At 37.3% G+C, this 12796-nt stretch overlaps 1 protein-coding gene across 2 annotated transcripts in view; it reads left to right on the top strand.

Annotated features, from left to right (window-relative positions):
- The window catches only part of LOC132195500 (apoptosis-resistant E3 ubiquitin protein ligase 1), a 29856-nt gene that overhangs the window by 15351 nt on the left and 1709 nt on the right, over positions 1-12796 (top strand). For both annotated transcript variants that reach the window (XM_059617521.1, XM_059617522.1), the window contains 9 exons: positions 10008-10173; positions 10564-10766; positions 10821-11020; positions 11081-11318; positions 11378-11547; positions 11603-11771; positions 11832-12043; positions 12106-12369; positions 12421-12786. In XM_059617521.1, the coding sequence (XP_059473504.1) occupies positions 10008-10173; positions 10564-10766; positions 10821-11020; positions 11081-11318; positions 11378-11547; positions 11603-11771; positions 11832-12043; positions 12106-12369; positions 12421-12786 (1988 nt within the window). The remainder of the gene's footprint in view (positions 1-10007; positions 10174-10563; positions 10767-10820; positions 11021-11080; positions 11319-11377; positions 11548-11602; positions 11772-11831; positions 12044-12105; positions 12370-12420; positions 12787-12796) is intronic.

The following is a 12796-nucleotide window of genomic DNA, read 5'->3' as shown; positions in this document are numbered from 1 at the left end:
TGCCTCGTTGGTGTTGCTGCAGGAAAATGAATTAAATAAATTTTAGTGTGGCTGCAGCAATAGGAAATTCATTAATGGAATTTTACTCTGCATGGAGTAAGATAAGATTGGATAGTTTAATGAACAAGAGAAAAAATGAAATTAATATTTGCTCACGGTATATTTTTTGCATTCAGAACAAATTTAAGTTTTCTCTTCTTCACCTACAGAAATGATGATTCAAGGAATAATAATTAATGACTTTTTCTCAATTAAAATGAATTGTTTTCAACCTTTCGAATAATATGCTTTTTATTGTAATTGCTCAGACTCAGAAGGAACTTCAACATTGCTCACAACTTCTTGTTTGCAGAGAAGTGCAGTGGTTAATTAACAAGTTGAAACCAGGATGCTTAAACCGTGTAGAGCAAACTCTTATGGGCTCCAAATGAGCGAGGTGTATTTTATGAGAATTCCTCTGACTTTCTCGCAATGTACTGCAATGTCCATAAAAAAAATGTTGCAGGCTTTACATAGAACATAGAATACATTTGTGTTTGTGTAGTTTGGATATAACTGTTGTTTATTTGTGCAAATCTTTACATAAAATTGATAACTTTCTATCGTTGAAAACAATTTATTTGGAAAGAAAGTGGCACCACCAGTAGCAAAGAATTTCGCTAAAACTTCCGTGAGTGATACGCATTAAAACAAATATAATAGTTTTTTCAAAGTATTTTATTTTACAATTTCTGATGTAGCATCTGGAAATTTCTATCCAAATGAGATGAATTTTTTTATGTCTGAAGCTGGGCAGTTCTATTTTCGCGTGGACCCATCTGCGTGATGCAGCAATCGCGCCTTTTGCGCGTCTTCATTTCACGGGATCAAGGGACGAATCGATATAAATATTAAACATTCATATGAGCTTGTGTGTGTGTTTTTGCGAGTGTGTTTAGAACGTGGCGAATTTGAATAGAATGCAAAAGCGAGTGGCACAAAAGAGCGCGACAGAAGCGCCGCCCGTGCCGCGAGAACATGCTGCGGATTTTGTATTATAATATTCTCTTATGAGCCGTAAAGTGTCATAATATGGCAAAGTCCATTATACCGCGTTTAATGTGTGCGGTGGCTGAGAGAGGGGCGCGCGAATTCATTCGACGCTCCCTCAATGGATTATTATACTGGTGTAAAATAGCCGCACGAATCGAGCAGCTCTGTTATAAATTCATATCGCACCAATTTGAACAGGCCTGGATTTGTGTCCCTCGCCATTTCTGCTGAGCCAACGCAGCTGCATCAGCAGTTTGCGTCTCGCTGGCCACTTCAAAATGGTTCAAATATTTTGCAAGCTCTGTTTAGGTCGGAAAGAAAAGGCCGCTCATCACAAGAAACTATACCGATTTGAAAATTAATTTTAAATAAGAATCGAATATATCCAAATTCTGATTGTTTAAAAGTCAAATTAAGTTCGGTACTTTTTTACTGTTGCTCAGCTGCAAAGTTAATGAAACATCATTAATTACTGCTAAAATGATAACACTAATTAAAAGATAACACAATTGATCAAACTTCCAGTTGACATTTTACACTAAACAATAATTATTCATGGTGATTTGAATTTAAAGTCGGCTTTCCTCTGTGGTTTTTGCGAGTTAAACAATAAACATCTCACAAAACCCATCGAGGAAAAGCCAACTTTAAATTCAAACCACCATGAATCATCCCTCGATCGTGAAATTCTACTACAATAATAAGTATTCTTATCACATTTTTAACTTTTTGTAATAAAATTTCTTTAACAATCAATCGGTTTCATTCACTAATAGTAAGTAAAATTTCGGTGCAGACTGATAGTCTGCAAGGAAGCATTTGGTTATTTGCAGTTATTTTGGCAAAGTTACGACACAAATTCGTGTTCGAATTTCCGAGCCGTTTTCTTATCAGATTTTAGTAATCGTGGAGAGAATGCAGCATTCCGGTGGAGAGATAGTGGAGCGGTCTTGTGCTTTCTCTCTCTCTCCATGCAACTTTGATAAGCACGAACGCTCGAGGGGATGAAATTTTCGGTCACGCTATTAAATATGTAATAATTTTGCCACCGCGCTCAGCCTCTATCTGCTGAGAAGTGGCGATATTTCAACAGGCTTCTCGGCGATTTTCGTATTCAGCGCAGAACCGTGTCTGCGTGTTTCACAATCCAGCTCATATTTATTCCGATTCCGCCGCTCTTTCACAAATAGAGGAAGAAAAGAAAGAATGAAAAGGAATCGCGCAACTCCCCTAGGAACGGTGGCTCTTTCCGTTGTGAAATCTGAATTTATACCATGGTAAGGAAAATGAAGCTCAAAGAAATAATTTTTCAGTTGTTTTAGAAAAAACTTGGCTTTAAAGAATTTGATGCATACCAAAATTTTTAATTAATACAAATTAAATCTCTAATGGCTCAAAAATTATACTTAAGTTCCTTACAAAAATTAAAAACTTATTTAAAACTCTTTCATGCTTAACAAAACACTCATAAGACACTACTCTACTCTAATAAAAAGAAATTTTATGTATAAAAAAATTCATGGAAACTAAAAATATTAATTTGTAGAAAGAAACAAGAATGAAAAAGGAAGTTTTGTCTGATTCGGCGTATGCAACCCGCGTGACCGCCTCGTCTCGCGGGCGAGTCTAACTGCCAAAGTGCCGTCACATAATTAATTAATTAGCTCGTATTATCGGCGCTGTCATCGCCGTAAATTTCGCGCCGCCTATTGCGATTCCGCCACTGCTGATGCGGCCAGATTGGCCAGGATTAAATTAAGCCGCTCGTGGGACCGGCGGCGGAGAGAATCCGTCTGTATGCATATTCATGGGCAGAGGCGAAACTGGCGCTGCACTTTTATCGCCGACGAAACAGGATTTTCAGCAAACATTACATGAAACACAAAACAGCCAGCCGGCGACCGCTTAGCAGGTTGGAATTTAATGAGATTCGGCTGGACCAAATGCAAGTTTGCATATATTTCGGAGGATTCGTCGCTAAAATCAATAGAAAATTTTGCGCAGACACATAAATTAGATTGTGCGATTTGAATTAATTATGGAAAAATAAAACATTCATTTCCTTCAAAACGAAATTTAGAGTTAAATTGCCAACTTTAAAGACAGGATCTTATTTGCAAATAAAAATATTTTTCTCCAGTTTTTTCTCTAACTCATAAATATTTGTGCCACAAAATTGAACCCAAAATTATTTCTGCTTAATTTCCTCCATCCTAAATTCGATGCTGCTTAAAAGAAAAAATGAAAATCTATTGTTCCTCTGTGTGACGAGAGTATCTCGTTTCCACGCGAATTTCTCCTCTCGAACGCGGGCAGAACGAGGAGGTCCGCATTAAAAACTCGTTACGCGCGTCTGCAGATGAGAAAAGAAGACTCCGGCGAGTCTGGTGGCGCAATAAAATTATTTGCAGAGGAGGCCGCAGATGAGAGGCGCAGTTAGCGGAGAGGAAAGAATTCTTTCTGCAGGCCTTTCGGCGACAATACTTACGAGAGAACGAAACACTCGTTAAGCGAGGAAAAAAAAGAAACGCTTTCATCTTCCATTTGCAAATCTAGGGCGGCGACAACAAAGCTAATTGTTGTCACCGAGGCCTGCAGATAAACAAACAGCAGATTTTTCGCGAAGAGAGGTCGAAGGGAAACGGGGCGCCATGAATCTTTGCACCGACGTTCGATCTTATCAAGGAACATCTCGAGGAATCAATTGCAAAGAGCACGCCACGGTGAACCAACCGACCGACTGACACAAAACATGCGACGACGCGTGCTTCCACGAACGCCAGCCGCTCAATTTGTTTGCACTCAGTTCGGAGCAATTGAATTGTTCCATTCTCAATTTCAGAGGCAAAAGGTAGAAAAATATGAGACATTGTCAAATTTGCGAAGCTTCAAAATGATTTTTGTTCATGTTATGACATAAGTTTTTCCTAAAAAGCAAAAAAAAAAAAATGGTAGAGAAATATTTAACCAAAGTATCAAAGTAAACAAAACTGAAATTTCTAGACATTTTTTTTTAAATAATTTCCCTCCAGTCATAAGACATGTAATGAAATATATTTCAGTTAATTATTTAAATTTTCAGGGATTTAATTTTTCTTGATTTGAATCTTGAATTTGAAGTCTGCGCTTCCTCCCCTAATAATTATTTTATCAGGAATCTAAAAATTTAAGTTTCTATTTTTGTCCGTATTTTAGTTCATGCTGATTTTTTTTATAATTTAATTTGTATTTTTAAATGATTTAAAATGATTTAAATTTTTCCCTCTCATGAGGCTATAAATAATTTTACAACATTTTTCTTTATATATTTTCATCTTTTTACTCATCATAGAATTCCACAAATCTGAGAGTCAAATTATGATAAAACGTGCGTCATTTATTTCAAAATTTATTTAGAATCCAGATTACCTTGCATGATTAGAAGCAATTTTCCGGTCTCAGTGCAATATTATCCCTGATTTTCAATATCCACGCAATTTTCCATCCATAAATAGCCCAACGCTGAAAAAAATAAAAATAAATACGAATTTGAAGCAAATTTATGCATCACCGGGCCGCGATTTGCACGCGGAAAACATTAATCCAAGTCGTGGGTGCGCTTTTGCATTTATTCTCCACCTCCGGGCTTGGCAGACGGGGATGCTGGCGGCACCGATCGATTGGCCTGTACATTGTAAAATCGGGCTCGATTTCTGGGCAAACACGGACGGGCCTGCATTTGGAAGCTGACAGCGTGATGCAGCAGTCATGTCACGTGCCGGCCTCGTCTAACGAGCACGGACGAGCAAGACAAATCCGCCAAGTTGGCTCGGCCATAAATTCGGCTTTGCTGCCGGGCTCATTTATAAATCGCTCCATCCGCGTCCTTCGCGCGCAAGTGGACCCAATTTGCTGTTTATCTCGTGTTTTGCAATACCAAAGTTCACGTCGAAGTCTTTTTTTGGCTCAATTTCAAAATATAAAAGCAGTAAAATAAATATATAAATAAAATTATTTCAGAAGTAAAAGAAAAAATGTATGAAATTTATTGGATTAAAGCCAATCACTTTTTTTTAAAGCTCACATTCAATTAATATTACATTTTATTCTTTCATATTAAAATTGCGAAAAAAAATTGAATTTTTTTATTATTTTTAAAATATGTTTATTATATTTTTTTGAAAAAATTGACCCTTTTGGAGATCATCATGGAACTGCTTTGTCCTCGTTGTAAAAAAATTGTTTTTCATTTAAATTTAAAGACTAAACGGCTTTACTAGTTTTGGTCACGGTCTGCGACCCTATTTCATGTGCAGGAAAAATTCAGAAAAAAATGAGCAAATTGAAAAACCACATTTTTAACAAAAAATTCAAAAACTTATAACTAACAGATAGATTGGTGCTTGAATTTGTCAGTTTTAAGATATTGATCGTTTGATAAAATGTGGTTTTTAATTTTGCCGATTTTGTATTTTTCTTGCTCATGACCGTGACTGAAACTGGTAGAGTCGTTTTGTTTTTGAATAACAACAATTTTAACAACGAAAAAAAGCCTTATCTCTTTACTTTAAAATTTAAATTCTGTGAAGACAAATTCTTTCTCAATCGAGAGTTTTATTTAAAATGTGCAAAGTTTGCTTCTTCATTAATAGCGTTGACTCTGAAAAAGTGAGAAAATCGTGTAATGTTAATAATAATAATTAATAATAAATAATTTGTTTGAAGAAGTTGACACTCGAGGAGAAAATCATGGCTTTTTCCTCGTTGCCGAAAATAGTTTTTTATTCAAAATAGTTTAAAACATAATTGAAATATTTTTGCAACGAGAAATTGAGGAGTCCAATAATATAACATGAAAACTATAAAAAGAAAATATTTTTGTTTGTGATAATTTTTAATTTTTTAACCTTTAGGTATACTTGTGATAACTATCTAACGCAACCCTTCTATACAGTAAAACAATCATACTAATCTCAATAAAATATTTTTATCTTCACAATTTTTTTTCTTTGCTGAAAAAAATTATATGAGTATAGTTTTCAGCGTGCATTTTTAATTTATATTTCTCATCCTTCTACAAAGCCGCCGTAACAGATTTCAATATTTACTTTCAATCTCTTGACAATTTTGTTTTCTTCCAAAAATAAGCAAAAAGCAGGTTTGGAGTCATTCCAAGTCAGAATTATTCCCAAAACCACAAAGAAATGATATTGCAGCAGAAATCCATCTTGCAGTTCCCCTCTCTGCAACTCCGTTTTTCCTGCTTTCTGCATCAGTTGCATGTGAAATGAGAGAATTCGTCCTACATTCGCATGTTTTTCTGCAGTTGCCCCCCGACAGCTCCTTTCCAGCTGCAGAAACGCGTGCACGCGTATTATAATAAATTGCAGCGTCCGTCGACGGGGACATGATGAATGGTAATTATTCGCTCGAATTCCATATCGCAGGAAACCCCGTTGTGCAGTTGCGGCGTGGCCGGCGCGTGCCAAGTCCTCGCCACGGCCACCCCGAGTTAGCGGCCGCCGCGGCCCCCGATCGATACCTCTTTCACGCGCGAGTGCGAAAACGGCGCCAAAATCGGCACAAACACACCCACTCGTCTTTTGTGTCACATGCAAATTTGGATCCGCAAAGGCTCTTAGCTTCAAGCCCATAAATTTAGCCAGGCAAACTTAAAAATCTTTCACAATTCAAGATAAAGACTTAAAATTTTATATTTTTTTTTTAGTTTTAAAGAACGTATTTGAAATTATACTTTTAGTTTACAAATATAATATAATGTGCCGTATAGGTTTTGTTTAAAATGAAGCAACATTCACTGGAATTGTTGTTGTTTTTTTTTAAATGGATAAAAGAAATGGTAAATTTATATTACTTTGCAAAATTTATATCCTTTTCTAATAATGGACAAGAAATTATAAAAAAGGGTAAAAAATTTACAAAGTATTTTAATTTTTTATTCATTTAAAAGTAAACAGCAATTCAAGATTTAAGTGAATGTTGCTCCTTTCAACAAAAATTAGGGCAGAAAATAATTTAAGGTTCATATTTGCCCTGTTATGTTGTATTACATCGAGCAGCGCGTTTGATCATGAAATAGGATTGAATTTGCTGGTTTTAAGATTCAGATTTCTTTTTTATTTTCATTAAAATGTATTAGTTTTTTATTTTCTTCAATTTTTCTGATTTTTTAATATATTTCTTGGTCATAAAATAGGGTCGCAGACCGTGAACGAAACTGGTAGAGCCGTTTCATTTTTTAATAAAAACAATATAAATTTAGAATGAGGAAAAGCCCAAATTCTTCACTTTAAAGATTTATCATGTTGTGTTTTTCGTGAATTTGAAAAAAAAGAACCCTTTGAATAATTAAATTACCTCTCATAGAAGCGCCTAACTCTGATAAAAGAAAGTAACACTTTTTTTTCAAAATACAAATATTCCGTGCGTCGGAATGAATTTTATTTGAAGTTACATTTTGGTATTCTCTGCCAAAATACATCATTCATAAATAAAAAAGTTAACTGCAAGAAGAGAGAAATTTACAGGACATTAGAAAATTACAAAAACTTTAAAAATTAAATTAACAAAATAAAAGATCGTCTAAAACTTCCTAAAGCCTACTTTCTTTTTGCTTTTGCTCTTTCTCCTGACAAAAGCCACGACCTGTAATTAAATTTACGATCAGACTTAATTTGCATTCCTATTTTGCCTTCGCCCTTGCACTCCTGCTTACATTTTATTTTACAAATTTTGAAGCAAAATATTTTGAAAAAACAATTTATTACGTACATTTTTCACCATCACGCAAGATCAGAAAGATTTGCACGTGTTATTTGTTTGTACGCAAGCCTCATAGAATATTTTTGTTCCAGCCCATACGACGCAAACAAATCGTCTCAGCCTCTCCGCAATCCACACACGTTTATTTTTATGTTCGCGGAGATTTTTCCCCCAAACTCTCATTCTGCTCTCTCCGTTCGTAGGCAACCGCAATAAAATTTTCATAGGCCCCACCAATATTTTCCGTCGAGAATCGCGAGCGTGCCGAATTCAAACGCCCACTTTTATTGTCCCCAAAGTATAAATTTTTCCCTTGCGCACACCTCATAAATATTGCGGCCACCGTCTCTTTATTATCGCATGTAAAATGCAAAATTATATGTACGTCTTGCGCCGTTTGGTCGCGTGCTCAAAATTGCAAAATTGCCAAGCAGATGCAATAATTCTGCACTTCTCGCCGTAAAATATACATTTGGGAACAACAAGTTTCCAGCCAACGCCCACGAAGGGAAATAAAATTCTTCATAATGGTGCTTTCCTTTCTGCCGAGGGCAGCGCAAAAGCGGCTGCCGGCACGAAATCGAGCGGAATTAATTTTATTTTGCGTCGTCGTGGTCACGCAGCTCGGCCGATGGCAGTAAAGATGATTATTTTACGAGCTGACAGTTTCTTTTTCATTATGCAAATTTTTTAGTTAAATGCAGAGTACGTGCAAGTCTGTTCTTAGCTGTTGAGGATATTAATTATTTCATTCATACTGTTTATAAATCTTCAGTATATGAAAAAAAATCGCCACAAAAAAAAATGAATAACTTCATATTCAGCAAAAAATTTCAAAAAAAAAGTTCGCAGATGCGAAACAATAATTAAAATTGGCGGCCGCAACTCGCCGGCGCAGAATGGGTTCGCGGATTAAAACGTCATAAATAAAGGTCCGTTGCGCGTTTTTCATCTGCAGTCGGGCGCGTGATGGATCGGTCGGTCGTGAGGACGGCCACATTTTTATTTCCGCTGGTCGAAATTTTCAGGCGCACCACTTTCGAGAGGGCCTTTATCTCACTCGGGTGGCACAATATGCACGTTGATCGATGGGTCGTTTGACACTTGCGCATCGGTTATTAATTTTGCACCCACCGACAGCTCCAATATCTGTACCTCTCAAGAAGACCCTTCCTAAAAGCTGCGTCAAAATTCGCCCTTGTCCGTTTCGAGGAGCAAATTTATTCCGAATGCCAGAATTTATTGAAATATATTACTGACGGTGAATTAAAAAAGTCACGAATGTGAAAAAAGGTTTTATTTATGATATTGATATTTGTTAAATTTAAAAATTGGTGAAAAATTTAAACCCGGCGAACCTCCTGGAAAAAAATGAATAAATAAAATGCAGTGAATACATAAAAAGGAGATGACGTTTTTTGTTGAAATTAAAGTCTCCCCATTTTATTTTTAATTTGTATTAATTTAATTCCCTCCCACTTAGTTTTAGTTCAGACACGACAAAACCAGCCTTTTGGGGTCAACTGTCCTTTATTTTTTTCATTTTTTCTTAGCAACGACGTTCGCCAGGTATCAACCTCAAGTTTTACCATTCAATTTTAAAATTGATGCTCAAAATAATTTATTTAAATGCTTTCATAAATATTAATAAATATAAATCTCACTTTCTGACATAAATGATTACTGGAAAAATAAATTTAAATGTGAAAATTGTTCAAACAGAACAAATCCAAAGTGTCTTTTCTTTTTCTTTTGAAACATTTGAATCAAATAAAAAAAAAATATAATTTCTAATTCTGTAAAATTAGGATTTACTTGGTCTATAAAAATCCCTCTAGAGGTGCTTGATAGATATATCAAGTTTTATTGATTTCTTTTTTGTTGTACGTTCAATTTATTACATTTATAAACCCCGCTTTATAACTCTTTGTTACCGGCAGCTGATTATTTAATAATAAATTAGCCGAGCCGATACTTGTTGCTTTTTTTCGTCACACACAGAGCGCTTCAAGTGTTTCACCCTTGACGAGAAATTTCCTGATGCAATCATCGCTGCTGAAGCTCTCGGCCTTTCGAGAAAAAATTAAATTTATTATTCACCCGCCGCTCGTGTGTCTGTTCAGAGCACAAAAGGCCGCTTTCCCATGCCCTGTGTGTGAATCACGAACAAAGCCCAATTAGCAACCTTGATTTTTTTCCGCCGCCTGTTGCAGGTATTTCCACGCTCGTGAGCTGCGCCCAGTTGGAACAATTGGAACAGCTGCCCGATCTGCCGAGTGAGGACCAGGAACGGGTGCGTCGCGCCGCCCGAGTTCTGCAGCAACGTCTTATCCTCAAGCAATGGCTCACGCACCACAGCTTGGCCCAACATTATCAAAGGTTTGAATAAAAATAATTATAAATTATTTGCATAAAGACTCTAATTTTTAATTAATTACTGATTTTTCTAATTATTTTAATTTTATTATTATTGTTTAATATTATATCAATTTTTTTTTACTTTTGTTATCTTTTCAAAGTTTTGATTATTTGAATTATATTTTTATTTAATTTAAAATTCTGAATTAAATTATTTTAACGTAATTTTAATTAATGTGTTCAAATAAATAGCTCATTAATGCACAATAATTTATATAGAAACATAAATTACATAATTCCCAAATCTCTAACGTTAAAATTTTGAATCTTTTATGCCATATTTATTATATTATTACATTCTCAATAATTCCAAAAATTTACAATTTCTTAAAATGTGTTTCTTGATTCCAGGTTGGCGCAGCTAGAAGTGTCGGCTTTGGAGGACGTTTACTGGCTCGAGGACAGCAGAGCGCGGCCTGCTTTGGGAAAGGACTTCCTGTCCTGGACCACGGCTAGGCAGGCGCTGCCCACGTCCAAGGAGCAGCTTGAAAGGCTGAAAGAGGAACTATGGACGGAGGTCGTCAAGACGGACGGACACGCGTCCTGGAGCTGGGGTATGTTTTATAGTAGAAGAAGAAAAAACTTGTTTTCATTAATTTTCCTCTCAGGCGGAATGATGGTCGTGTCTGTGAGTGTCGCTGGTCTGGTGACTTTGGCCGCCATGACGCAGCCCGCTCTGGCCCCGGAGGCAAAACACACCCTGCTCCAGTATGTGACCGGAAAGTACCTCCTGCCTGGCAACTGCAGGGTCAACTTCGAGTGGGAAGAGCCGCAGATTGTCGGAGAAACCATGACTTTTACTGTCAGAGTGCGCACTCAATTTTTTTTTATTGAAGTCTTTATTGTAATTTAAAAAAATCCTGTTTAGTTTTATCAAAGGAACGGTCAGCCTTATCCAATATGTGACACGGACAACTTATTCGTCGAGGTGGCTCAGGGCAACAGGCGCGTCGCTGCTCTCACCGAACTGGGGGGCGCAGATCCGAGTCAGGCAAATGTTGCTGTGGTCAAGTTCACTGTGAGGCATGCTGGTCAATATCGTGTCTCGGTGCTCATCGGCAACTGCCATGTCAAGGGCAGCCCCTTCCTCAAATGCTTTTTGCCAGGTAAATTTAAAATTTACTTTTTGAATTCATTTTGCTCAAAATGTGATCATTGATTTCAGGACCTCCTGACCCCAGCAAGACCATTTTTGTGCGGCACAGTTCCACAGTTGTGTGCACGGCAGACATTCCTCACGTCCTTTCCATTGAGCCTCGGGATGAGTTTAACAACATTTGCATGTTCCAGCCTGGCGACAACCCAACCGATGGGTATTCCGTTGGAATATCCGAAGTAATTCACAATTAATTCAAAACTTTGTGGTCTAACAATTCCTCTTTTTTAATAGATCGGCTCGTCTGGAGACTTGTCCAACAATGTTCGCCTAGAATATGACATTGCAAGCCAAAGAATCTGTCTTCAAGTTTTGTTTCCCTCAGAGGGATGTTTCCACGCTTCTGTAGCGTACAAGGGAGTTGTTTTGAACAACGGCGACTTTGACATCATTGTTCTCAGCAGTGAGCTTGAATATTAATTAATGTTGGAGTATTTAATTACGATTTTCTTTTTGACTGCAGAAGCGGACGCTGCTTTTGTCCACAAAAACGTGGCAACCAAAAACCACAACATCTCCTACGAGGCTCGACTTGTGAGCATTCAAGGAGAGAAATTGGCCAAACCGAAGAAAGTCTACTGTTATGTGTCACCTAAGCAGTTGACCATCAAGGAGCTGATACTTAAATTTATTCCAAAAAGGCTTGTCACTTTTAGGTTGTGCCCTTCCACTAAGGTATTTAATTAAATTTGCTTAAAATTTGTGAAAATATCATCATTGCCTTGCATCTTTTCCAGTTTAATTTTTTGAGTAACAACAATCAGTTTAATCAGCCAACGTTCATCGTGGACGACGGTTGCCAGCCAAAAGTGGAACTAGTCACCAAAGAGAGAAATGTGATTGCGGCAACATTTACTCATTTCCTGCTCAAAAACATCGGAGGATCGGAAACTTTCAAAGACAAGCAGGATTTCTTCTACCACGAAGTCAGAAAGTTCCACCAGAAACACTATCACGACAAGCTTCCAATGAAGATCAACAGAGACAAGTTGCTGGAATCGGTAAGTTTTCAATTTTTACTGAAAATATGATTTTAACACTGAAAATTTCAGTCGATGAAGGCAACCAAGAGCTTTTCTGTTGCCGACTGGTGCCGCAACTTTGAAATTACATTCCAAGGAGAGCAAGGTCTCGACTGGGGTGGCGTTCGGCGCGAGTGGTTCGAGCTCACTTGCGCTGCCCTCTTTGATGCCAAAAACTTGATCTTCTGCGGGTTCTCTGACAACCACCAGGCCCTGGTGCATCCCAACCGGCAGCGGTCGGCAAGCGTCAAACTTAAATATTACGAGTTTGCTGGGAGGCTGGCCGGAAAGTGTCTGTACGAGTCTGCACTTGGCGGTTCGTACCGACAGCTCGTGAGGGCCAGATTCACAAGATCTTTTCTTGCTCAACTCATTGGTCTCAGAGTTCACTATAAGGTATTATTTA

Source organism: Neocloeon triangulifer, unplaced genomic scaffold (assembly GCF_031216515.1).
Source record: "Neocloeon triangulifer isolate White Clay Creek 2 clone unplaced genomic scaffold, ASM3121651v1 ptg000009l, whole genome shotgun sequence".
NCBI lineage: Eukaryota > Metazoa > Arthropoda > Insecta > Ephemeroptera > Baetidae > Neocloeon > Neocloeon triangulifer.
This window is presented reverse-complemented; position numbering and strand designations above follow the sequence as displayed.